Source organism: Streptopelia decaocto (genome assembly GCF_964273445.1).
Source record: "Streptopelia decaocto genome assembly, chromosome: 27".
Lineage (NCBI taxonomy): Eukaryota > Metazoa > Chordata > Aves > Columbiformes > Columbidae > Streptopelia > Streptopelia decaocto.
In genome coordinates this window covers 690,572-717,558 of record NC_138682.1, presented here as the reverse complement: position 1 = coordinate 717,558, position 26,987 = coordinate 690,572, and the positions used below count along the sequence as shown (strand labels likewise).

Sequence of the window (26,987 nt, the reverse complement as noted above, 5' to 3'; positions counted from 1 at the left end):
TCCTGCACCACCTTGGGGTGACATTGTCCCCCACCCGCACCCTGGGGTGACTTGGACTCCTCAGCATCCTGGGGTGTCACAGTGACCCCAGGATCAGGGGGTGCCCCAATGCTGCAGTATCCTGAGGTGACACTGTCCCCCCCTGCAACATGGGGATCCCCACATCACCCTGGGGGCCCCCCAAAACCCTGGGGACCCCCAACAGTCTGGGGTGATCATATGTCCCCCCTGCAACCTGGGGACCACCCATCACCCTGGGGGGCCCCCAAAACCCTGGGGGGCCCCCAACACTCTGGGGTGACACGGCCTCCCCAGCACCCACTGCGCACACACGTGCACACGCGTGTACACACAGACACGCGCCACCCCCCCCCCCCCCAAACCCCATGCACCCCTACACACACACTTGTGCACCCCCCCCCAAATCGCGCCCGCAGCGCCCTTCGCCGCCGCCAGGGGGAGCTGTGCACGGTCATGCCCCTCCCTCTAGACCACGCCCCCCTCGCTCTAGGCCACGCCCCCACCGCCGCAGAGGGCGCGCAGCCCCCGGCCGCGTCACCTCCCGGCCCGCAGGCGGCGCTTTCTCAATGGTGCTTCCGGCTGGCGCTTCCGGGCACGCATGCGCAGTCGCTGCCTCCGCGACCTGCCCGCCGCCGGTCCGGCAGGTGAGGGGGGGACACCCGGGACACCCCTCGGTGGGGACACGGGGAGCGGGGAGAGACCCCATGGGGGGGGGGGGGGACAGGGACACGGGAGGGGAGGGGAGGGGAGGCCCCCTCGGGGGTGATGGGCGGGAGGCCCTTGGCGGGGGGGGGGCGCAGCGAAGAGAGACCCCCACACACTTTGTGTGGGGACAGAGGCGGGCGATCGCCCCTCGGGGAGCTGCTTTGGGTTCGGGTGTCAGCCCCCTGAGATTTGGAGTGACACCCCCAAACACACACTGAATTTGGGGATGTCAGCCTCCTCCCCCCGAGTTTTGGGGCGATCCCCTGATTTTTGAGGTGAACACCTCGAGATTTGGGGTACCCCCCCGCCGTTTTGGGGCGATATCCCCTCACGCTGCCTTCTGGGGTGACCTCCCTCCACTCTGGGGTCCCCCCCATTCTCTGTTCTCTCCAGTCCCCACGTCCCCTGCAGGGCTGGGGGTCCCCCATGGATGTGACCCCCCCAAGAGCTGCCCCAGGGGACCAGGGGCCTCTTGAGCTCCTGTTGCCCCCCCGCCCCGGCCATGTGAAACCCCCCGGGACCCCAAATTCCTGAGCCCCAACCTGCCACCGTGGAGCTGCCACCTGGGTGTCAAAGATGTCCCGCCCCACCTGACCTCCTGTGTGTCCCCAAGTCCCCCTGGGGCCACCCGCAGCCGTGGCGCCGGATCCCGCGTTCCTCACGGTGTCCGTCTGTCTGTCTCTTCCAGCGTGTCCCGCCGTGTGTCCCTCCCTCCGTGTCCCTCGGTCCCCTCGCCATGTACGCCTGCGCTAAGTTCGTCTCCGCTCCTGCGCTAGTGAGTAGCGACCAACCCCGTTGTCCTCGGGGTCCCCTCCGCGTGTCCCCCTCGGGGACGGCGGGGGGAGGGGTTTGGGGACACTTTTTGCAGGTTTAGAGCCACCCCGGGCCACGCCGAGCTGCTGTGGTTAAAGTTCATTTAGCATCCCTTGATGGCTGCTAATTACAGGGCGCCCCGAGGCGCTGAGCAGGTTTGGGGAGTCCCAGAGGTGACAGCGGTGGCCTCAGGGGACACCGGGTGGATTTTTGTGCCTTGCAGGTGAGGAGGAGCTCGCGGGTGCTGTGCCAGCCCCTCTCCGCCCCCGTGCTGAGCAGCCCCGAGGCGCGGGGGGAACAGGTAACGCACCCAGTTCAGACTGGGAGGGATGGGGGGTGCTGAACACCTGCCCCGGGAGGGACGTGGGGACACAACTGTGCCCCCCACCTGCTCTGGGGCTCCCCGAGAGGCTGCGGGGAGCTCGGTTTGGGGAAACTGAAGCACCGGGGTTGGATTGGGGTGAGGTTATAGCCCCCAAACCCACCGTACTGTCACCCCCCAGGCGCGGGCGGGCGCCCCCCGGCCCATCCAGACCAGCGCGACCCACCGGGACATCGACACGGCCGCCAAGTTCATCGGCGCCGGCGCTGCCACCGTGGGGGTGGCCGGCTCTGGCGCCGGCATCGGCACCGTCTTTGGGAGCCTCATCATCGGCTACGCCAGGTCTGGGCAGGGGGGGACACACGGGGGTGGCAATGGGGGGGTTGGGGACCGCTGTGTCCCCGCTGACCGGCCTCTCGTGTCCCCGCAGGAACCCCTCGCTGAAACAGCAGCTTTTCTCCTACGCCATCCTGGGCTTTGCCCTCTCCGAGGCCATGGGGCTGTTCTGCCTCATGGTGGCCTTCCTCATCCTCTTCGCCATGTGACGGAGCCGGTGACGGTGACAGTGACAGAGCCGGCGCCCCTGCGCCCCGTCCCCTGCCCGGCCGGGAATCCCGGCTGAAGGGCACAGGAGAACCCCAACCCCGGCCCCGTGCAGGCGGGAGGGGAATAAAGACGGTTTGATAACGGGGTCTCGGCTCCTCGTGTCCTTGTGTCCTCGTTCGGTGTCACCTGTGTGCGGGTGACACTGGGGCACAGCGCAGCTGGGGACTGCGCTGCCCTGTGGTCACTGTCCCCTTGGGCTGAGCGCTGCTGCCCCCCTGAGCCCTCAGCCCCACGGGGATGGCATTGATCCCTGGGGATGTCATTGATCCCTGGGGACACCCGGCAGCCTGTCACCTCCTTCTGTCCCTCCCCAGGGACATCATCCCCTTGGGGACACCTGGACTGGGGACCTGGCACCCGCAGGGCCGGGAGTTTGGGGTGTTCGTGCGTGTTGGGGTGCGGGTATCGGGGTGCCCTGCGCTCAGCGTGTGTCGCTGCGGGGTTGTCCCCCTGTCGGGGTGTCCCCGTGTCGCGCTGTCCCCGCAGCCTGGGGGCGTGGTCACATTAGCCCCCACCCCTCCCCCCAAGAGGCCCCGCCCCCCGACACCCCTGATTGGTCCCCGCGCCGTTAAGTCCCCTCGGGTCTCGCGAGAGTCTCGCGCGCAGGGAGGCGCGGGGCAGAGGCGGTGCGGGGAGGGGGGGGGCGGGAACCCCAGCGCGAGAGGCACCAGCGCGAGGCCCCGGCGGCGGCGCGGCCCGGCCGTCCCTCAGGTAACCGGCAGCGCCCGCGCTCGGTTGTGCCGCCCCGGGCGGGGGAGGACGGCGAGAGAAGCGGCGGGGCAGCCCCCCCCCCCACCCCGGGGGGAGCCGCGGGGAGCCCCGGCCGGCCCCTCCCCCCACACAACTCTCCCCGAGTTTTCGTGAAGGCAGCCGCTCTGCCACCCCCGCCCCCTCGCTGATTGACGGCGTCCTTGGGCCAATCGACGCGCAGCTAAGCTCGGAGTGGCGGGCTGCGCGGCCAATGGGGGCTCAGGGGGCGCCGCGATGGGGGAAGCTCCGCCCCGAGTGGGCGGGGCTGGCGGAGGCAGCGAGGGGCCCGGGCGGTGCCGGAGGGGGGAGCCCGGAGGCCGCGGGGGCCCCGGGGGGGGGAAACCCGGGGAGGTGGGGGGTTTGGGTCGAGGTTTGGGGAGCCCAGCGGGGTGCGGGGCGGCAGGAGTGTGGGGAGCCGCGAGGTGTGGGGGCACCCCTGGGGTGGGGGCCCTGGGGGGTGTTTGAGGGATTGCAAATGGGGGGGTGTCTTGGGGGTTTGTAAACGTGGGGGGTTTAAAGGGACGGGGGGGTCTTGCGGTGGGATTCTGGGGGTGAGCCGTGGAGAGGTGTTGGGGAGTGGTGAGGGACTGTGGCCAGGGGTAGTTTTGGTGCGGGGGGGGGGGAGCTTTAGAACTGAGGGAACTTGGGGGGGGTCTTTGGAGGTTGTAGATGTGGGGGAACGTTTGGTGTGCGGGTCCTGGGGGACCCTGAAGAGATACAGGGTGTGCAAGTCTTGGGGGACCAATAGAGATATGGGGTGTCTTGGGGGATCCTAAAGAGATACAGGGTGTGCAGGTCCTGGGGGACCCTGAAGAGATATGGGGTGTCCTGGGGGATCCTAAAGAGATACAGGGTGTGCAAGTTTTGGGGGACCCTAAAGAGATACAGGGTGTGCAAGTCTTGGGGGACCAATAGAGATATGGGGTGTCTTGGGGGACCCTGAAGAGATACAGGGTGTGCAAGTCTTGGGGGACCCTGAAGAGATACGGGGTGTCCTGGGGGACCCTAAAGAAATACAGGGTGTGCAAGTTTTGGGGGACCAAAAGAGATATGGGGTGTCCTGGGGGACCCTGAAGAGATATGGGGTGTCCTGGGGGACCCTGAAGAGATACAGGGTGTGCAAGTTTTGGGGCACCAAAAGAGATATGGGGTGTCTTGGGGGACCCTAAAGAGATACAGGGTGTGCAGGTCCTGGGGGACCCTGAAGAGATATGGGGTGTCCTGGGGGATCCTAAAGAGATACAGGGTGTGCAAGTCTTGGGGGACCAAAAGAGGGATCGGGTGTCCTGGGGGGACCCTGAAGAGAATGGGGCTGTCCTGGGGCGTGGAAGATATGTGGCCCTCAGGGGTTAAACAGGGGAACCCCTTGAATTTGGGTTCTGCCCCCCTCTGCATGAAGAGGGGCGCAGTGTGGGGGTTGTGCTTGTGTTGGGGCAGCTGGGGGGGGGCTCCCAGTGGCAAACTGGTGTGGGAAGGGTGCGGAGAGGTGGTCGGTGCCTATGGGTAAGGGGTGTAGGTTGGGGGGTGCAGGGTATGGGGAGGTTTGGGCCTCAGCTTTGTCCCAGCAGGATCAGTCGCACAGCACCGAGTAACAGACCAAATGCGAACAGCAGGAATTAGAGAACTAATCGTTTCTTCCCAAGTGTGAAACAACCGTTAATTCTCACTGGGGGGGGACTTTTGGGAGTGTTGAGGTTTCACCGTGCACTCGCCTCTCGGTCGCTCCGGCTTTCAGCACAACCCGCTCCCGTCTCAGAGCTGGTTTGTTGCTGCTGCCAGCAGGTTGGGCCGGAGCCCCTCGGCCTTGCTGAGGAAAAGCGAGCGGCTGCTTCAGGTGTGACACGAACCACGTGCGACCACAAAAACTCCTTGTTCCGCTCGCTTTTTCCGGTTTTCCTCTTCCTACCCCTTTCTTTGCCGCCTCTTCTCCACCGAGTCCCATCGTTAATTGTCTTTATGAAGTTCTTTCCCTGCTCAGGTCCCTCTAATGACACCATTTCAGTTTAAGGTTCAGGAGTACAGCACAAAAGTCTCGTTAACGCTTGGGTGGACTTGCCAATCTATTTCGCCTTATGACGGTGCTTGCTGGGCAGGGACTTTCTGCCGGGCACGCTCTGAAGGGCTCGTCTGGTTCTTTGCAAGCGGTTTTAAAATAGTTGTCACTAAAACTCAGTCATTTCTGGAGAGGAATTCAGCAGCAGCTCTCAACCGCTGCCTTTGTTGGACGCCGTTTTTGGATGGGGGTTTTCTCAGCGGAGACTAAGAATAACCTCACTGTGAACGCCGAGGGGAAGTTTGGGAGGTGGGTGAATTCAACAGCCACGTTCCCGTTTGGAAAACGAGCTGGGTTCACATCCCGCTGCTCGTTTCCTCGAGCGAGCGCTCGCGTTCACCTCCTGTGACACGAGCGGGGTAATTAACGTTGCCAGTTAATCACTCTGTGGGCTGGAGGGCTTGTTTGCTCTCGAGTGGTACAAACAAACCGAGAGCAAAGGTGTGGGTTTGTAGGGATTCCTGCGGCTGATGGGCTTTTCTCAACCGGCGCTTTATTTCTGATGCTCTAAGTTGGTTGGGAGTTGAGAAGTGGGAGGTTTTTAGTCTCAGATAGACCTGGACGCTTTGAGAACTTTACACAGCCGTGAATTTCCTTAATTACGTGCCAGCCCTTTGGTTATACCTAATTGTAGCATGCTAAACGCTTCCTCTTTTGGCACCTGCCCGTCGACTAACTGTTAAAAATCATCATGCCCACCGTATTTACCGCTCAGTTATTTTAATCTTTCCTTGTAAATCAATCCCTCCAGCTGCCTCACCGTGTTTTCCTGAACGTTTCCCAGTTTGCCGATATCCTGATGCCGAATACCGGGCGGCGAGCGCGGTTTGCACCGGCCAGCGGGACGTTCCCTCCGCGTTCTCCGCTCGGATTCGAGGCAGGAAAACTTCCACTTGTATTTTGTCCTTCACTCTATCTCAACTTTCCCCCATTAGGGGTATTTCTAGTATTAATTTATACCTGTTTTTCTCTCTCTCAAGGTTCCTCATTTTCCAATCTCTCCAGAAGAACACCTGCAAGTGTTGTTATATATTTTTAAGCTGTTTGCCAGGGCTGGTACTAATCTGAATTAACTTGTAAGCGCCGTATGATCCATGTGGTCATTGCTTAGATACACCGCGCAGGAAGGTGGCGAAAAGACAAGGATGTGGCTTGAAAATACATCTATATTCAGCTTCTTATTAATGTCTTTATTGCTATTTCTCTGTGCCCGACTGGAGGAGGCGCCGACCGCGGAGGACGCGCTCAGGATGGTGAAAAGGCCTTTGCGGCCGTAGCTCGAGGCAGGAAATCTCGGAAAGATGGGGAAGTCGCAGAGAGGAAGCGCAAGAGGATGGTTGGGGAGGAAGAACCCGAATCCTCCTCCTGGCCCCGCGAACGCGCCGGAGCTCTTGGGGGTTCATGGACACGGAGCTTTTCGGAGGGTTCGCAGCGGGGCCGCGTCCTCCTTGGGATCCGTTCGCCGCCTCTTTGCGGCGGAAGCGTTTTGAGCCAGGTTTAGTAAAGCACGCTGGGTTCTGCCTTTTCACAGCGTCGTTGGCGTGGGATCGCCGCTTAGGTTTGGTTTTGGACTCACATTCTGCCGCAGCACGTGTGATGCTTTTCTTTGGCGTTCCGTTGGGTTTTATTTATCCTTCTGGCTTTCTTGGGGCCTTTTTGCATTTCTAGCGCCAAGAACTGAGGCCGCATTTCCCAAACCGTTCTTCCCCATGTCATTTAGCACCCAAATATGATGCATTTTAAGGCAAAATGCCTTTTTTTTTAAATAATAAACCTTCAGGACTGGGGACCTATTGCTTCCTTTAACTTCATTATTTATTACCCCTGTAACTTCACTGTTTATTATTATGTTATATATTATTATTTATTATTATGTTATCCTCTTGGAGGTGCTGGATCTGCTGAGGTTCCTCTCTAAGTTCATATTTGCTCGCTCGGGTTTGTTCTCCCTATTAGAGCTGCTATTTACAGTGTGTTTTGCTCCAATTACTCTTGGCTCGTGGGATTTTGGCTTCGTCGCTCCTCTGAAGTTCAATTTCCTAATCATCCAAGAGGTTTCTTGCCCGTTTTGTCTCAGCACAGCCGCCTTTCCATCACGCGCTTTAAAACCCGCCAAAGCTCGGCGTTTGCCTTTTGAACCGGGATCAATCCAGCGCCGTGACCGCCGCGCGGTTCCACCGAGGCCAAACGGATTGAAACGCGGGCGGGTTATTGAGCGGAGCGGGATTTTGGCTCCGAGCTCTTTGCGCTGGGTTTTCCTCCCTCCCGTCCCGCCCCGGGGCCGCGGTGCCAGCCCGGCAAGCCGCTTCATGAACAAACAGCTTCTGCTCCGCGCGCTCTTTGTGAGCCACGGCAGCCTAAACACCTCAAAGAAAAGCCGCACGAAGTTTTCCTCCCTTTCTCCCCCCCCAAAAAAAGCGATTTGGGCTCCTTTAGTAGGAAATAGAGCTTGTGGCTGGAGTTCAAGCCGCAAGGTTCGCCCCGTCGGGGCCGCGCTGCGTTTCTTGCGCATCTTGCTTTTCTTACGGATTGTTTTGCTCGTGGAGATTATTTTCAGCTTCGTTCTGGATACCATTGTTACCATTTAAAACAATAATAGTAATAATAACAATAACCATAGCAAGCTGCCCTGTGCCCTTTAGCCGTTTCCAAAGCGAGCGAACCAGACGCGGAGCAGAACTCTTCGGTTTCGCTGCCAAAACCCGTCGCTGGTGCTGAGGCTGCTGAGGCGAAGGGGACAGATCTTCAAATCACGGCGCAGGTGATGTTCGCAATTAGTGAGCGTAACGAGCGGTTAAAATAGACGTGTTTCTAGCGGTACAGTTGGTCGTGTCTGCGGCTGAAGATGCTGGGAACGCTCCGAGGTTTGGGAAGCGAAGGTGAAGTCGGTCGCGTGTGGGCAGGGGAAGCTTTGCCAGTTCATCTTGCAGCGGAATACGAAGGTTCTTTCTGCCTCGTGCTGTCAGAGCGGGATCTGAAGGTGTAGACCTGGCAGCCGGTCCTGGCTTTGCTGCTCTGGTGGTAGGAACGTTCCTCTTTTATTTGAGTATTGGGAAAATAGAGGCAGAGAAGGAGCAAAGGGAGCTGAGATCTGAGGGCAAATTGTCACCGGGGGTCTCCTGGAATGAACCGTTGAGTCCCGAAAACGTGGAAGTGGAATTGAGGAAGTTCATCTACAGCCTTCATGGGATTAGAAATCTTGTTATGGTCCCGTGTTGGCAACGTTTTTAATCAGCGAGTCTGTATTTCTTTGCAGGAGGTGGTGAGGGGTTTCCTGAGGGACGCTCGCTCTTCTGCCAGTGCATATTGATCACCTTCCTACCCCATATTCCTTTCTTTTCCTTCCTATGTTCACCAGGCTCTCTATTTTGAATGCACGCAGGACGCCTGTTTGTATGATCCACGTTGAGGATGCCGTATCCCTCACCCGTGTAAGATTTTGATTTATAGAAATTATTATTATTATATCTAGAAAATCATCGCTTCGTTCGCCGCTCAAGCGCAGTCATTGCGACGGCAGCGCACGGCTCCACTCCAGCAACCCCGCTAACGTCCCGGCCTTCTAGACATTGCTCCTATTTGGGATATTTCTTGCTCCCCTCTGATTTTAGGGCTCACGTATCACACAACGAGCCCATAAAACACGTGCGCCTTTGAGTGCTGAATAAATAAAACTGCCCGCGTGCCATGTAAATAATCGCAGGTGAGACAAGATATCTCCCCTTGATGGCCGCAGGTACCCGCAGGAGCCTCGTGCCGTTTGTCCCTGGCCCGCTGGTGCTATTTGGCTGATTTTAATTCACCGCCAAAGAGTTTTATCCATAGGTAGTCGCTTACATAAGAGACTCTCCCGTTCTTAACTCGCGCAGCCTTGACTTTGATCTTCCTTTAAAACTGTTCACGCACCGTTGTGGGGAAAATATGTTCAAGCTTGACTTGGACTCTTATGTCCCATTTTCAGCAGCTTTTTCTTTTTCATTGAAACAAGGGCTCTTAAGCGGCTGAATAATTTCAGGAAATGAGACTCCGGTTTCTAGGTCACTTAGGCATTTCCTAGGTAAAAATAATGCATTTTCTAAGGCTCGTCATGACTTTCTTCTAATTGTCCCCGCTCAGCAAGCAACGGTGGGTCTCGAAGGCTTTTCCTGCCTTTCTTAAATGTGAATTATTTCTCTGTGCTGTAGTAGATGTCTCGCAACCCGCTGTCCCTGCGGGGAGGACGTTTCCAGCTGAAGATGGATCTCCGCTAATGAAGCAGCATCTCGCTAAAACCACGGGGTCCAGCCTGATTTTGGGGGTGGTGGGAGCAACGGGGACGCTCATCCGACCCCGGTGCAAACGCGTGGGGATTTCCAGGTGGTTCCTCCCATTGAGGAGGAGGTTTAGGAACAACTGGGTGATAGACTGAGCCTGGGGCCTTGCTGCTTGTTGGATTTGATGCGAGCTGGCAAGGCGCCCCCACCAAAGACTTAAGGGCTGCCAGGGAGTTCTGCTCCGTTGGGCTCTTGCAGTTTGGTCTCTTGGTGTAAATACCTTGGGGACATCCCACCGAGTCCATCTTGCCCCAGAAATGGGGAGAGGAAGCACAGCTTTGGCTCATGAGTGATGGGATGGTGATTTAGGGACGCTCTTTCTCCATCTTCTTGCCTGGGGAAGCTGCTGACTTGCTGCTTTCCGTTGGATTTCGCCTCGTCTTCATCAAAGGCTTCGAAACCCTTTGGACAGATGCCTTTTGGCATTAGAAATCTGACACCTGGCACCTCACTAGAGAAACCTCGCCCGCGTCGGAGCCCGTTTTGCCAAGTTACGGCTGCTCCGGCGACGTTTGGCAGGATTAAAGCAGGTATTTGAAGAGCAGCAGCTTCTTCTCCCTCAGGAATCCAACAGCCAAAGGAGCAGCAGAGGACACGTGCGGTCAGCGCGACGGAGCCCGAGGAGCGTCCATCGGCTCGATGTTGGAGAGCAGCACCTCCTGCAGACCCTCCCGCATCCCTTGAGCTCCTGGCGGTCAGTCTCGTTTGCTTTTCTCACCGTGATGCTCCCCATAGATGTTTAAAAACCCCGCGCTCTCCGTCCTTAGCGCTGCCCGTGGTGTGTGAGACACGAGACCTTCCCCAACGCCGTCCTCCGAAATGGGAGCCCGCGCCAGATCAGATCTGGAGGGCGGCCAGCGCCGGAGCCGCTCGGACACGGAGCTTCTCTGCTGGTTTTTGTCCTGCGAGTGGAGCGGCAGCGTTCACAAATGGCACTTTTTGTTATGGTAACGGTGAACTCCTCACTGTTTGCAAGAGGGTAACAAACAGCTCCCTTGTGTAGGCGGGAGGACCACGCTGGGAGAAGCCCCTGGAGCTCTCAGTTGTTGCTCTGAGCTTTGCTGCTTCGGGCCCTGTGTTATTCCCTTCCCAATGCCTCCCGGCCCATCGCTCGGACCCTCGTTCGCGGCCGCGGCTTCACGGGACGCTTGACCCTCTTCCTCTCTTAAATCTGCTCCCCTTTGAGCTGCTTTTGAAGTCATTTTAGGGCCAGATGTCATGTCTGGTAGCAAAAATCCTTCTGACGGCAGCGACTGCAGCCGGTGAAGCTCCAGGGCTGTTTTACGCCAGGATGTTGAACGTTTTTGGTGCTATTGAGGCGGGTGTTACGGTATTTGGGGATGTTCTTGCGGATGGGGATCCATCCAGGGCGGTGCTGAGCACCCAGAAAGGCACAATCAGCCAACTCCAAACCACTTGTTCAGTGCTGTGCATGTCAGACGTTTCCTTCAGGCCCATTCCCCGCCAATACTCCAGTTTAGACAGTTGCATTTGCTTTCTCAAGCTTATAAAGCGTGAGGACGTTCTGCCTCTAAAGCGGGTTTTACAGCGTCAGCTTTTGGCCCTTCTTTCCCAGGCAATTTTAAGCTCTCTTGGAGCTTTTTGGTTGCAAAGCGAACATTCTCACTCCTTCCCCCGCAGCCCAAGAAGAAGTTTAAAGGCAAAACCCAGGACTAACGGCAGCCTGGGTGTTTGCAGCAAGCTCGGTCGCCTCTCCCTGTCAAACTTCCAGCCTTTCGCAACACCCCAAACAGAGCCCCGGGCACCCAAAGGTGCGGAGCGAGGGTTGTTCCCAAGTCCCTCATTTAGTTTGTGACTCCGCAGTCGTTCCCCAGTGGAAATTAAGTGCCAAACGGACTTTAAAAAACACCTAAAAGCAGGTTGGGCACCTCACCCTCTGTCCCATAGAGCTGACCCTGCGCCAAGGGAGCCGAGATGTTAAAATAACCTGGTTTCTTGGTTTTCTTTTTAAGGAAGAGCTCGGCCTATTTTGTTACCCTGCTTTAGGATGGCTGACGGTGCTGAGAGTCACCACCGCGGTGTTTCCCATCAACAGTGTGGGGAATGCCCACGCTAAAGCCCGGCCTAGTGGTGTAGGCAGGACTGGGGTCCCCTCCACATGTTTTCTAGGCTGATCCCAACCTGCCGAGCGCCCCGAATACTCGTTTGGATGGGCAGGAAGGAGCGGAGAGCTGTTAATGAGTGCACTTAGCAGCATAATAACGAGCCTTTCCTGGAACGCTCTCAAAGCGGCACGTTTCCTTCCTTGCATTTTAGTGGGAAATCTCGTACTATTTTGGAGAGCTTGGGCCGGTGCCTTTGACTTCCTTCTCTTTTACGAGTAGAAATGCCTTGCTCTGGTGTTCTCTCCCCAAAAAGCTGTTTGTTTTCTGATTGCGACAGATTCCAGTTCCAATCACGATTCCGCCCGTCGTCCTGTATATTCCACAGCCCAGATTCCGCGCACCATCTATAATAATCTCATTTATTGTGGGTTTGATCTCCTCCCCCCCGCTGCAGCGTCCGGCCCGTCCTTGGGGCCGGCTCTGGCGTCTCGAGCGCCGTTTGCGTGTGAATGGGCTTGTTTGTAGCGCGGCTCCGGTTGTTAACGCTCTTGGCATCGCTCCCAGGTCTCCACCGCCTTACCCAAATTGATCTGGGATGGCCTCGCGACTCATTAGTCTCCGAGAATTAATCCCACGTAGCTCCGGCTCATCACAAGTGAACTCTCAGCTCCGGTTGTAGCTTTTGCGCTCGTGACTGATCTCGAACAGAACGAGTCGTGTCAGCCGGAGCCGTCGCGGCGCCCGCAACAACCCCAGGTGACAAAGCTTCTGTGGGAAGGCTTCTTTCTCCTATTATTTTGAATATGATTAGGATAAGAACACCATTCCTGATGCAGTCCCGCCTTTCTCCTGCTGTCAGCTAAATACTGTGATTTCCCTCCCAATCAGGCCCTCCCTGCATCCTCCACCCTTCTTAAACTCTGTTTAACAGCCTGAGCCCACCGCAAGCACTTTCTGCATCGCTTGCCCCTTTGGGCTTGTTCTGGTGTCCACGAGGGGTTTTAGACCTGACTCTGAAGGGTGGGTTTAATTTTGGAGAGTGAACCGGTTCCAGTCTCAGTCCTGCAGGGGCACAGCGGTGCCACCGGACCGCCAGGTCCCCTCTTTGCTTGCAGGTGCCATTGTCCGTCCCACTGAGCCCCCTCATCCTCAAGCCCCTGAAGAGCCTTTTGCTGGGTGCTGCGGTCACCACATCGGCACCGATCCTGCTCTTCCTCGCCGCGTCTCCTTCCATCATCACCGCAAACTTGGCGGACGTTCCCTAAATTATCCCTTTTTGTAACACCGTCACTCGTTCTTTTGGAGGCTGCAAATCTGAGGGGTAAGAGGGCGCCGGGGGGCTAGAATCTGAAAAATAACCACAGATAAACTCATGCGCAGGCAGAATACAGAGTGAAGGTGGCTCGGTGGTACCCGCAGGCACCACTTTATCTGCTGGAAACAGCCCTTTAGTTTCCACGCCGCACCTTTTGCTGCCAGGCTGAGCTTGCAGGCGCTTCCCCAGGCGCCTCCTTCCTCTCGACGCCCCTATTTCGAGCAATTTTCCTCTTTCTAACCCATTTTGCAGCTCGTTCTTCACTCGGGTCTTCCTGGGCGAGTAAATCTTAGCGGAGCGAGACTCGTGTCAGCGGAGCGTGCGCTTTGCTTTGCTTCAAGCCTATTTTTAGGAGGCTGCTCTGCAGCTCTTTTGGTTTTGTTTCATAGTCGCTGCAGCCTCCAGCTTTAATTTTGTGGTCGTATTAATGCAAAGTTTACCCTGGTGATTTATGGGAGTAAACCATAAGTGTGCTGGTTCTGGTAAACTCGGGGCGCGTTCGCGCCGCGGCGAACGGGCAGCGGGACCATTTTTGCGGTTCGTTGGGATGCGAAGCGTCCGAGCCCGTCGTGCGAGCGCAGATGGAGGAGCCCTGGGCAGCAGCGTTCCGGCAATAACAACAGTCACATGCGAGCACAACAATAGAACCTTATTTTTAGAGCATTTTTCGCCGCAACTCTATCCCCCAATGTTAATGACCTGGGAGTTCCTTCCATCTCAACGCTGAGATTTAAGGAGGAAGCGTATTATTTGTTTTAATGGAAACTTGAGTTGCTCATGAAACAAAGCGCTTTTCCAGTTGGTGGGAGCCCCAGCGACGTCCTCATTGCTCGTGGGTCTTGTGAACCAGAAGAGTCTCGGCTTGGATGTCCAAATCTCAGCCTTAAGCTGCTCTCAAGCTCAGGGATTCGGCTGGAACGGGTCTGGAAAAGCTCGACAAAGAACAGAAAGCCCAGGCTGCTCATCCCTTGGTTTATTTACCCCAGGATGGGGGGATTTGTGGTGATCTGTGCTTGGGAGAGCGAGGCGGTGGTGATGATACTTGAGTCAGTTGAGCCTGTGGCATCCGACTAACGCCGCCCGTCAAAACCGCGGCTACTCGGGTCTCTAAAGCTCAACCAGAGGATTTTAGAGGCTACAGAGCATCGCGGGTGGAAGGACCGGTCAGTTCCAACCGTGCTTTTGCGAGCGGGCGTCCTGCTTCTCGCAAAACCGCTTCCAAATGGAAGTTTCCAAGCAGTTCCATGAGGTGCCAACGTGTCCTGGGGGAAATCCCTTTCGGGAAGGCTGGGCTTTGATTGCTGCTCTTCACCGTGTAATCTGGCTAATTCCTTTTAAGGGAGTTCAAATATTACCCCGAGGTGTCTGTCTAGACTAGGAGAACAGGCCTAGTTTGGGCTTAATGGCTTAGTTAACACGCTCTGGGACCACTTCAGTTTATGGGCTGAGATACCGGAGGGGAAGCAGCATATGGGCTGACTTTAATAGCTGCAGGGAGAATTTAAACTTGGAAATAAGTGGAAATGTTGGTTATTGAGGTGAGCAAAACCAGCTTAGCCCATGATCAGTGTCCCAGTCGAGTTCTTCGTCAAAACCAGAGGATCTGGTGGGCAAATCCATTCATTTGAGGCTTCACTTTCAGCGGAGACCTTCAGCCTCTTCCCATCCAGCTCTTGCAAGGACCCAGAGCCTGTTTAAGTGGGTAAAATACATATATTAATTCTAAAGATAACATCATCCTATCTGTGAACCTGGGCATCGCTTTAACCTCTCTAGAACTTCATAACGAGGTGGTGGTTCGTTGCCTGGACTAGGAGAACCTCTCTGACCTACTGACCCCCCCCTTCTAACCCACCCCAGGTCCCATTGGCTTCCTGGCCACAAGGGCCCAGTGCTGGCTCAGCCACAGCACCCGGGATTCCCAGCTGGTCTCCCATCCAAGTGCTGACCGGGCCCGACCCTGCTTAGCTTCCCAGATCAGGCATTCTCAGGGTGCTATGGCTGTATATATTATATATATGTAGGTATGTATGTATATATATATATGTTCCCCGAGTATATCCTGATAGTATCTGAACTAAACCCTTTTTCAAGGGCAGAGCAGAGGGGCAGGAGAACCTCTCTGACCTACTGACCACCCCCTTCTAACCCACCCCAGGTCCCATTGGCTTCCTGGCCACAAGGGCCAGCGCTGGCTCATGGTCACCCTGCTGTCCCCAGGACCCCCAGGTCCCTTCTCACCGCTCCAACAGCTCATTCCCAACTTACACTGGAACCTGGGGTTGTTCCTGCCCAGATTCAAGACACACACCCTGTAGGTTGTTTGCATGAGTTAATAAGCTAAGAGAGGGAGAAAACAAACCGCATCCAGACTTGGGGAGCACAGGCTGTTTTGGTTGGAAATACCTTTTGTGTTTCGCAGCTGCTCGTCAAGGCTGCGCCGGTAGAACGTTGAAGCACACGCTTCAGTGATCCGTCTGCGGTTCTTCGCTTTCCAACCTGCTAAAAATCATCAGAACGGTGAAATACTGTCCCGCGGCTGCGGGGAGAGGAATGGGAACGTGCTCCCGGTATCCAATCATCTGCTTATTCCGCCTGTTCTTAAGAACAGAATTTATTGAAGCAATTTATCCTGCCTAAATGCGATATAAATCTGAGCACGTGGATGTACACACCAGTCATACTCCGTAGCGAACAAGCACCTAAATCTTTCTTTAAAGAATGAGCGAATCCTCCTGCCGCGTTGCAAGATGAAGCAAACCGAAGGTTTTTGCGGCGTGTTGGTCCCAATCTTTTGATGGTCTTTGGACGGAGCTGTTGGAGCCGCTGGCGGGCGGCCCAAAGTGCCATTGGCTTTGGGTTTGTTGTCCAGCTCCCCGTTTCAGTTCGTGTTCTCGAAGCCCCGGGAGTGACAGCTGATCCATTTCTTTAATTTCTCCAATAGCTTTTGTACGCGTCGGGAGCATAAAGACGAGGTGGCGAGACCCCCACGTTCCTCCTGTTGGTAAGGACGGATCTCTGCCCCCCGTTAATTAAAACAGCATCAGGCTGGGTGCCCTGGGCGCTCTCCCTCCCTCGTTATCACGCTGCGTGTTTAACGATAAGATCTGTTTGTCCATGGAATCAGCGCATCCCCAACCTCAGCCCACGCAACCCAGTGATTTAAACTGTCTTCAAACAGAACGTTCTGAACTGTTTAAACGCAAACCCCTGAACCCCCAGGAGCGCAAACCTGTGGCCTTCGCTTTCTAGGCAGGTAACTCGCCAAACCGGTGATTAAATGGGGATTAAGAAGTCTTGAATTAACGACTCTTGCGTCTGCTTCGCCTTGGCAGACGACGCCAGCGGCAGCTCCCGCTTCCTTGTCTCTTGTGCATAAGGAGTATGGGTGCAAAGTAAGACCGGGACGGGGAAAATCAAGCTCCAAGATGGCAATTTTTGGCTTTTATTTGGTTTGTGTCCCGGTATCATCGTCCAACCAGCCACCAAATGCACAGGTGATGGTAAAATAACTCCAAGAGTCGTCAAGTTGATGTTTCCTTTGCTCTGATTTCTCTTGTTGTTCCCTTAGAGCAGGAGCAGTGATTGCGGGGTGGCCACTGAAGGACTCAGCATCTTGGTTTATTCAGACCTGCAGCTTTTTGTGCCGCAAACCTGAAGGTTTGGCCGCGATATTTTTCCACCTCGGTGGCGTTTCAGGACGGTGGGAAAAGTCCCATCTGTTCAACGCGTCCCCGCTCAGACTCCGCTGTCACCGTCACCTCCAGGGCCGCGTTTGCCAGGATCCCACCTATTTCTGCAAAGCTGCTGTGGTCTCCTCCCACCCTCCGGCTCTGCAAAGCCCCGTGTCGCTTCTGCAGGGCTTTGCTGATGTTCTTCCCCATCTTTATTCCCTTTATTACCGCGCTCCTCCTCTGCTCGGGAGCCTTTTGGCCGCCGGCCCGTTCCATTTGCGAAGGGCTGTTTATCCTCCGTGCGGTGCTGTTTGCACAGGCCCTGCAGTTTCGCTTCATAAATCCAAACACGGGCTGAAGTGCCGCGGCCGTCTCGCCCCTTTTTGCCCAAGAAAACCTGGCAGCCGCTTTCCCGCAGCTTTTGGTTGTTACCGACGTGTTCCGCGGCCTCGCGGAGGGGATTTCACCCCTTGTAGCCGCCGCTTTGAGCCGCACGGTGATAGAAAACTCATCTTTTTGTCCTTATTAAGCGATAATTGATCTATTTGTCTTAACACAAGCAAAACGGGGCCGTTTTCCGCAGCGCGCTGCCGCGAGGCCGCATTCTTGGAGCGCTTTCTCCTCTAGCTCCTATAAATAACAAGCCTCCCCACCCTCTCGCCGCGTGGATTAATGGTTGGAAACGCGCTCGAGTTGACTAAAGGAGCCTGTGTCTGCGTTTTGGCCGCGTCCCGCTCTCGTTTCTGCTCTTGGCCGCGGCAACCGGCCCAACTCGAGCAAGAGCCGGAGCGGGTTTGTGCGGCGGAGCCCCCAGAGGTCGCCTTGGCTTCCTTACGGCTTTTTAAAGCCCCGCTATAAACCAGCGGCGGGCGGAGGGAACCGTTGCTTCTGGAGTTTGAGGTGGTGGGGGTTACTTTATTTACTCTTATTTTTTATTAATAAGAACAGCTTCACTCGTGGCATAATAGGCCGGAGCGTTTTGTTATCCTTGGCTATAATCTGTGATAAACTGCTCCTGCCATCAGCCTCCTAGTTTACCCACTAGGGAGCCAGATTATTGCCTTGTAAAACGGAGCACCACTCCTATAATCCCTTAATTAATTAAATGACAAATTTGAGCTCGCTCCCGTTGAAAATATAACTTGCACATAGAGAGGACTTGGATTTATTTGATCGCTTCTTGCTCGCGTGGTTTCCCCCCCCTCCATGGAGATTGTCACCGGCTTTGCTCGTGCGTCGGTGATTTCTATGGGCAATCGGGGTCTGTAATTCGCGGTGACGAGCGTTGTCACCGTCCCACGGTGGTGACACGACACACACAAAGCCCCTTGGCCCTTTGTAGCGTTGCTGATGGGATTCAAACTCCTCCTTGGTGCCCACGAGCCCTTTGAGCCACGAACAAGAAGCACCTGGACCCTCCGAAACCTGATTCCAAGTCGGGTTGAATTTTGGGTTAATTCCCCTTTATTGTGCGTAGCGCGCAGATCCTCCTTCCCGCCGGCGCCGCGTCGGTTCATTACAGCTTCTGCTCGTGGTATTTTGTAATTTTTTGAGCTTATTTAACAATTCCTTCTGTTCTCTCCTCAGCTGCGCCCATCACACGAGCCATGGGAGACGACAGGCCGTTCGTGTGCAGCGCCCCCGGCTGCGGACAGGTACCGTTACCGATGCTTTATCGGGCGCGCGGCGTGAATCAAAGCGGCTGTTTTATCGCTCCGGCGAAGAGTTGAAAGCGGGTGTTTTACGCCATGACGGCGGGTGATCAGATCGCGGCGTTCGCGGGGTGTAAATCCCGCGTACGACCCAGCGCGGCCGCTCCAGAGCGGCCAAACCCGCCGCCTTTGTGGCGCGTTTCATTCCACTGGTGTTTTCCCAGAGAAAACGCTCATCTCCCATTAATATTCCCTGATAACGTTGTGTTCTCGAGGCTGTTTCACCAAAGGATGGGTGTTCGCGGCGAAGCTTTAAAGCAGCTGAGAATGCGGCGCTTGCCGGTTTGTGTTACGCGAAGCCCAAACCGCCTCGCTCTATTTTAAGCTTCTGAAAAAAAGCACCGAAATAAAAGCCCCATTGTGAATTTTCCCTCCGAGTTGGCTCCGGCGTCGCCAAACTCCCGCTCGCTTTTCCCGGGGCCGACGGTGACCGCGGGGAACGAGTCGCGTCCCGTTTTCGGCCGCCCGACCTTTCTCTAGGCTGAGAAACCCGTTGGGTTTAACTTGGTCTTGCGTTGGTGCTTTCCCAAAGCCGAGCTTAAGGTCTCCCTGGCGGCGCAGCCTCAACGCGTCGTATTAACGGGGATACGGTGCAATTATAACCAGGGATGTTTTACCGCGAGGCGTTCAGAACTGGAGAATTAATTGGCTTTGGCCGTCCTGAAGCGTTTCAGCCTCCAAACGCTCAGATGCCGTTTGCCGCGTGGGATTACGGCTTTTAATTAGTCATTAAGCGACGCGCACGCGTTTTGTTTCCCCGGCTGGCGTCGTGTTGCCAAACTGTTGTGTTTGGGGTCCAGTGGACCCCGGGGTGCCCCCCGCACTCATTCCTCAGTGTTTCCAACGCGTTTTGTGCCGAAATCAATGATAATTCTGCGTCCCTGAGGCCGTGCGGGAGTTGGGTGACGCTTGATTTTTATAGCGCAGAAACGGGTCCAAAAAATCTCCTGTGGGGACTTGGGGCTCTTTAAAAACACACAGAACGTCCCCGTTTTTGGCCATTCTGGCACAGTCTCATGTGCAGCGTTTTCTCCCCGCTCGCAGCTGATCGTCCCCTTTTCCTGATTATTTTTTGCAGGCTGCTTTTTATCTCGAACTTCTTTGCCTGTGAAATTGCGCAAGTCATTTATAAAATGTATTAGCTGTATTTGAGCACTTAATGATGTGAGGACTTCAATCATACAACCTTAAAATCGGATTCAAACAAGCAATTAAGGCAAACAACAATGTATTTAAATTTAATCTCCCCCAATCTCCCACAAATGGCATATAAAGGTGGTTGCTTCCTCCTTTCGCTGTTCCAGCCTGCTGCTTATGGGTAATTCTGACAATTCTTCATGTTAATATGGAAATGTTGGAATCCGGGTAATTCAGAGCGCCGTGATTCATGGTGATCCAACCTGACCTCGCGCGCTTTCCTAGAACGTCCTTCAATCCTCTGCAAACCGGAGCGTGCGTTAAATAATGATGATGTGGAATATCCCCAGCATGGAGCCCTCGCTGAAGTTGTTCTCGGCGTGAATCGCTCTCGCCGGGGAAGGCGAAATGCTGCTTTATTTCCAGCCCGAACGCGCTCGGCTGCCGAGCTGGTTCATTGGTGTTTGGTAGAAGATCTTCCCGTGGAATCCCTGCAGGTGTTTCTGGCTGCTCAGTTCATCCCTGCGGATCAAACTTCAAGTGAGTCCCGCAGCTTTAGGTGCGTTTTTAGCCCTTTATCCTGTGCATCAGCTTCACATTGAAGCTTTTAAAGAGCTTTTACCTGCACGTATCACAGTATCACAGTATGTTTGGGATTGGAAGGGACCTCAAAAGATCATCTAGTCCAATACCCCTCGTCCAAACCCTCGTGGGTGGACCAGCTCAAATTAACGCCGGGTCTGTGCTTCCTGGGGTAAATTGGGTTGTTAAGCAACACAACTGGTAGCTTGGAATGTTACAAATAACCCAGATTTGCGGTTGTTTCCCCAGCAGCTCATGCTGCCTTTTGGCACTAAACCCCGACCCCCAAGGAGCCACCGTGGGCCACCCACCCCAACCGGCCTCTTGGGGCGCACTCGCCTTAATAAGGTTCATTCTTTAAGGTTCTTTAAGACCATTGGTTGCATTTTGTGTAGGGAAAAGACTCCCCTTCCGGGTGTAATTCCTTCAAACCATTAGTTGCTTCTTTTGCGGTGTAGCCGATGCCAACCTCATCTTTTATCCTCCCTTCCCTTTGCTGTTTCTATGCAGAAAGAGGCTGCAAAGCTCATTTTTCAGGGAAGGGGAAGAGGGACCGGCCACCGAAAATAGCCGAGCAGCTCTCGCTGTCCCCCCCGTATCATCTGGGCTCGTGCGTAAACATGTTTTGGTTGCTAGGGCTTGAATGGTCGTTATTTTTGGCTTCTGGACACCGTCGCTCCCCACCAGCGAGTCCAAATGCGCCGCGGCCGCCGCTTTTCAAACGCATTCTTGCCAAGGGCGCCGAGCTGCTTTCTGCTCCAGGGGACAGGTGACACATTCTCTGCTCCAGGGGACAGGTGACACATTCTCTGCTCCGGGGGACAGGTGACACATTCTCTGCTCCGGGGGGACAGGTGACACATTCTCTGCTCCGGGGGGACAGGTGACACATTCTCTGCTCCAGGGGGACAGGTGACACATTCTCTGCTCCAGGGGACAGGTGACACATTCTTCTGCTCCCCAACAGGGACGTGTTACCCCCCGAAGGCAAACGGGGGTAAACCCACCTCCGAAATACCCACCGCGATGCCTTCGTCAAACCTGTTCGGTGTAAAGGAATCTAATCGATATTAAATCTTCTAATCCCATTCAGAACACAGGGAGTGAAAGGCGAGCGTGGCCGTTAAAGCTGAAAGGTGTTAGTGAAGTACAGCTCTGACTCATTAACGCAAGGTAATTAAAACTCCGGCTGAGGCGTTTAGAGCAAAGGGCTTTAAGGAAGGCGGCGCCTTCGGATGCTTCGTTAACCACGAGCAGAGGGAAGTCACTGGGTGTGTGGCTCCGTATTTTCCTTTATAAACTGGAGTTAAACCCAGCTTAAGCGCCCGATGGCTGATGCAGGCAGCCTAAAACCTGGCTTAATCGCCAGATGTGCCTGTGCGCTGTGCCGAAGGCGCTGGGTGCTTGGGGCTTTCCCAAGTGTCAGAGCAGAGGAATATCTTCATTAATAAAACTGTTGGTCCACTCCTGTTGCCCAAACCAACGGAGGGGCCATAATCCTGAATCCATTCCGCTGGGAGCCGGACTTGCCCCGGCGCTGCCATTTCGCTTTTTACAGGTGACACAAATCACGGCTGGGGTCCCGATTCCCGTGCCACAGTGACACAGGCCATTTCCTCAAATGGGGGGTTTGCTTTTTAACCCCCCCTTTATTTACCGATTGCCTCCCCGGGCCGCCGCGGTGCCGCTGGCGCGGGCCCGAGAAGCGCCGAGCCCACAACTTTCACGAGCCCACAAGATGATTTTTCTTCTTTGTGGTTTATTGTATCCTCTTATCTTGTCATATAATAGAAATAATGTTTATGGCATTGAGGCCTCAGCATCACTTGGCATTTAACCAACCTCAAAAGCAGTTTATTGCTTTGTATACTCTGCTGCCATGACCATTATCCCTTAAATCTCTATTGCTTTGTAATATACGAGGCAACAAATGGCTTCTGCGATTGGGTAAATGTGGAACTGAAGCTTAGGTGTGTTTTGTAGCTTGTATAATCCAAACGAATATAGATTATTCCTGGCGTGGAGCGGATGAAGATGGGCCTGTGCTGTCCTGGTCACCGGTGGGCTGTGCGCCGGGACGCGCGGTGCCGCGGCGCTTTGGCGTGGCGTTGCCAGACGGGGGTTAGTGCCGGCGGCAGCCTGGGCTGCGGTTTGGTCCCTTCATACCCCATCCCTTTGTACCCGGGCATCTCCATCCCTTTGTACCCCTGCTTCTCCATCCCTTTGTACCCCTGCTTCTCCATCCCTTTGTACCCCTGCTTCTCCATCCCTTTGTACCCCTGCTTCTCCATCCCTTTGTACCCCTGCTTCTCCATCCCTTTGTACCCCTGCTTCTCCATCCCTTTGTACCCCTGCTTCTCCATCCCTTTGTACCCCTGCTTCTCCATCCCTTTGTACCCATCTTTGTACCCCTGCATCTCTATCCCTTGGTACCCATCTTGGTACCCGGGCATCTCCATCCCTTTGTACCCCGGCATCTCCATCCCTTGGTACCCATCTTTGTACCCCTGCATCTCCATCCTTTTGTACCCATCTTTGTACCCAGGCATCTCCATCCCTTTGTACCCGGACATCTGCATCCCTTTTGTACCCCTGCATCTCCATCCCTTTGTACCCCTGCATCTCCATCCCTTTGGACCTGTGCATCTTTGTACATGTGCATCTTCATCCCTTGGTACCCGTGCATCTTCATACCCGCACATCTTGGTCCCTTTGTGCCCATATGGCTTCGTCCCTTTGTACCTGAACGTCTTCATCCCATGTATCTTGGTCTCTTTGTACGTGTGCATCTTGGTCCCTTGGTTACCCGTGTGTCTCCGTTCCTTGGTTACCCGTGTGTCTCCGTTCCTTGGTTACCCGTGTGTCCCCGTCCCTTGGTTACCCGTGTGTCCCCATCCCTTGGTTACCCGTGTGTCTCCATCCCTCTGGACCCGTGTGTCCCCATCCCTTGGTTACCCGTGTGTCCCCATCCCTTGGTTACCCGTGTGTCCCCATCCCTCTGGACCCGTGTGTCTCCGTCCCTCTGGACCCGCGTGTCTCCATCCCTTGGTTACCCGCGTATCTCCGTCCCTCTGGACCCGCGTGTATCTCCATCCCTCTGGACCCGCGTGTCTCCATCCCTTGGTTACCCGCGTATCTCCGTCCCTCTGGACCCGCGTGTATCTCCATCCCTCTGGACCCGCGTGTCTCCGTCCCAGCTTCGGGTCGGGACCAGCTCCACAGTGCCAGGACCGAGTCCCGTCTCTGCAGGTCTGTCGGTGGCTGAAGCTCCTCACATCGTTCAAGACAAGAGATGGTGATGAAAAGCAGCAGAACAACGTAGCGAAGCGGGTGGGCAGGCGTGTCGAGCAACCCAGAGCTGAGAGGAAGAAAGCGCCTGTGCCCATTTGCTTTACCACAAAGCATCTTTGTTTTGCTCTGATATCAAGGTTTGTTTTGCTGCGTCCCACTCTCCTCCCCGCCATGGCGTAAAGCGCGAGGTCAGGACATCTCTCACCTCCTTTACTCCCACGAGAAGACGGGAAGGGCCGTCCCAGCCCCGCGGAGCTCCCTGCCAGCCCCAGTGTGTTCGGTTTGAACAGGAGCGTGTGCAGGGACACTCGTGCGTTGATGGAGCGGCCTCCGGAGGGTCTGTCTCCCGAGACCTGATTCCCGACGCTTACACGGGGAAGCCAGACAAGCAGCCTAAGAACGCTCGGAAAGGTAAAAATGGGATCTTTGAGAAGCTTCAGCCTGATCTAACCTGTTAGAACAAGGAGGAATGGAAATGGCGATGAGACGGTTATAACGGCCTGTCCTCCAGGAGAAATGTTCCTGTCTGGGGCCGGAGCGGGACTGCGCTTGGTGTTTTCTGGAAGAACTGAGGCTCCGATTTAAGGTAGGAGCTGTTGGAAACTGGAGTTTTACTAATCAGGGTAATTAATGCTGGTCAGCGAGGCTGGACAAGAGCAGGACCCGCAGCCGCCCCTTGTGGGGCGATGGGGCATGATCGGCTCTCAGCTCCGGGGGTCCCCCCAAAACCCCGTTGTCATCAGGGCCCCGAGCAACGGGCTGGATCCCCAGGACACGTGGAGCAGCCAGATACCGACAGGAAAAGCCGCGGGTGCGAATGACGGGGCGAGGATTCAACCCGCAGCCATTAGAGTGCAAAGTCACGTCTGCCTCGCGTCCCTCCTGCACCCGAGATCCGGAGAGCTGAGCCGTGAGCTCCACCTGCTCCTCCGTGTTTGAAACGGGAGGAGACGCCCGAACCTCCGCGCCGAGGAATCCCGAGCCGGCCGCGCTTCGCATCTGCAGCTCCTTTTATTTGCCGCAGCCGAAATACAGTTCTACAGAGGAACATCTCGCTCGAAGGTCGGCTGTTGTTTTACAGGCGCGCAGGTTTCCGGAGTTAATTATTCATTCCAAATTAAGGCCGTTGCAGCTGCACGTGGAGCGCGAGATGGCACGAGATGCGGCGGCTCCGCGGCAAAGCCACTCGTTGGGTTGGAAAGAAGGGACTTAATGTGAATTGTAACTCACGGAGTGTCAGCAGAATGCAATGAGATCTCCCACCTCTCGCTGAAGGTGTTTTTTGGAGGTGGGGAGAGGAAAGCTAATTTTGAATAATAACAAGCTCGGCGAGGCATCTGAAACCAGTAAACGTTTATTTTTTACACTCCTATAACTTAAAAATGGCCAAACCAATTTAAACCAAATTGGATAATAAAAAATATTGCTCCTAGGCTGAGCCCCTCTATGCCAAGTTCCAGCCTAGAATGAATTTTTATGACCAAATTATAAACCCCCTAGAAATGAAGGTTTAAAATGGAAATGTTGACAGACCTTTAACTACAAAAGCGCTATCATAGAACTTCTTTTTTTTTTATATATATATAAAATGGCCGCTTTAAAATATAATTAAGACTTAAATATTATTGAATAGCGGCGTTTTCTGGAGGTTGAAATCTCTTCTCGTCGCTCTGGCCGGGATCCAGCGGCCGCTCTTTGCATTTGGAACCCACGCGGATGCGCGTTGTCCAACAGAAAACGGCCCCAAATTGCCGAATTTAGACAATAAATACAAGTGGAACTTAACTGGGGGTGTCCTCCCCCTTTTCCCGCTGCTTTTTTGGCTCCTCCCTTTCATTTTGCAGGTGAATAAGCTTCCCCCATCACCCAACACCCCTGGGATGGAACTGCGTTAGACCTGTGTCATCGCCTTCACCTGTCGGGGTAACATCTGTGCTGGTTTCTTTGTTAAACCTCAATGGATGCAGCAAAATTGAGCGCGAAGAGGTGAAAAGCACCTTGAGCTCACGTCAGTTCCTTTGCAGGTCGGGTTTACCCGCGTTGTAACTCGGGGTTTTTGCCCCCGCGATGGCTCTTGGGCACAAACCCTCGTTGGGGTTTCTTAACGGCAGCGATGAGGAGAAGCGATGGCACATCTGGATTGGAGGGGTAAGCCGTGCTTTGCCCCCCCGTGCCTCGTAACACTTCAGAGCCGCTTAAACCCGAGTTTAAGGTCCCTGGGCCGGCGGGAGGGCACAGCTGCTTTTCCAGGGGCGATTTGCAGACTCAGCAGCTATAAATATATATAGAGAGCAAGCGCACGCATGCGCCGGGATCTTTCCTATATAACCAGCCGTGTATGCATCTCTATATGTTAATATGAAGATATTGTGGCTCCCATTCCTTGTTTATTGGGGCTGTTGGATGCAACGTACTTAAGGGCCGTGTTAGCAGCAGCGGAATAACGACAGGGGGTTTTCCTATTCCTTGACAACGCTGCAAAAACACCCAAAAAGGGCCCTCGTAGGGACCCGTTTTGCCTCTTTTTTTATTGTAAAGGACTTTTAAAACCACGTAGTTTCCCCTCCGAGCCGATTAATCTCAGCCCTAAAGCTCTAGATCAATGCGAACTGATCCTGAGTTTAACTCTGCGGGATCTTCCAGTGCGAGGAAACCCCGTTTGTCACCCGCGTTTGGAGGTTTTAGAGGGTCGCTCAGCAAAGGTGCGAGGTCTTAAGCTGCAGTTTAAGCCCGGCTTAAGCTCAGTGTTGGATTTTCCTGCTTCTTTGGAGCTCTGGGGGTTTTATGTCTTGATTTCCTGATGTTCCAAACAACCTGGTGGGTGCTGTTTGGCGTTGCGGGGTTTTTGTTGTTCAAACCTCATTGCTACGTGTCTCCATCTCCGAGAAAATTCAGGACGCTCTGTATTTTCCTGCATGAACAGGTTTCTCCCCCAGCTTTGGTGACGGTACCTTTAGTTTTCCAAACGGCGCGTGATTTGCGGGTTTTTCCGCGTCAAAACCAGTCGAATTGTCGCTTAAAGGCAAAAAATAACGTGGGGACCGAGCCTGGGGCCAAACGCTTTGGGACAAACACTAACAGGGGTATTTTTGGCACGTGGAGTTATTAGTAACCAACAAGCCTGCGATGCGCTTTTATTTCGCTATCTAAATCACTTCATTTGATTCTTTTATTCCCAGGAGGTGCTTCTCTCAGCCCCGTTCGCTTCTCAAACCGCAGCTTTGCAAAACCCGAGCTTTGCAACGGTACAAAGAGGCGGCTGGAGATGCTCCCGGTAATGAGAAAACACCTCAAATCCTCCGCTTTTCCCCCAAAGCGCCGTTTCTCGGCCGCTCCGCCCCCTGCGGCTTTTGCTACCGGGACTAAACCCCCCGAGCATCCTCTTTAATGCCTCAGGTCCCTTCTAGATGCTTGAGCCGAGGTGCAGGAGCTCCCAATATACAGTTATTCCCAGCAGCTCTTTAGGAAGGGGAAGGTTTAGGAAGGAGCGACGGGGGCACAAAGACCCGCCGGGAAGGGAAGAATCAAAGCAGCTTTAGGGCTTTTTCTTGTCGGTGCATAAAACCAACACGTGGTCGAGGTGCGGAGCCCACACAAAGCTTCTCAGTGTTTCAGCCCTTCCCTGGG

General features: G+C 55.0%; 2 protein-coding genes across 6 annotated transcripts in view; both read left to right on the top strand.

Annotated features, from left to right (window-relative positions):
- Positions 1-572: 572 nt before the first annotated feature.
- Positions 573-2,553, top strand: ATP5MC2 (ATP synthase membrane subunit c locus 2). The gene is made up of 5 exons (XM_082073566.1): positions 573-665; positions 1,415-1,501; positions 1,763-1,840; positions 2,043-2,203; positions 2,292-2,553. Exons 1-5 carry the CDS (start codon positions 588-590, stop codon positions 2,404-2,406), a joined length of 519 nt encoding a protein of 172 aa, XP_081929692.1. The 5' UTR covers positions 573-587; the 3' UTR covers positions 2,407-2,553.
- Positions 2,554-3,078: 525 nt separating this feature from the next.
- Positions 3,079-26,987, top strand: part of LOC309450538 (cyclic AMP-dependent transcription factor ATF-7) — a 51,369-nt gene continuing 27,460 nt past the window's right edge. For 2 of the 5 annotated variants that reach the window (XM_082073478.1, XM_082073475.1), the window contains exons 1-2: positions 3,079-3,178; positions 18,226-18,293. In XM_082073478.1, coding sequence (XP_081929604.1) covers positions 18,246-18,293 — 48 coding nt within the window. In that variant the 5' untranslated portion in view covers positions 3,079-3,178; positions 18,226-18,245. Of the gene's footprint in view, positions 3,179-4,999; positions 5,052-16,361; positions 16,417-16,535; positions 16,625-18,225; positions 18,294-26,987 lie in introns of those variants that run through there. The other 3 variants (XM_082073476.1, XM_082073477.1, XM_082073479.1) reach the window with 3 other exon arrangements.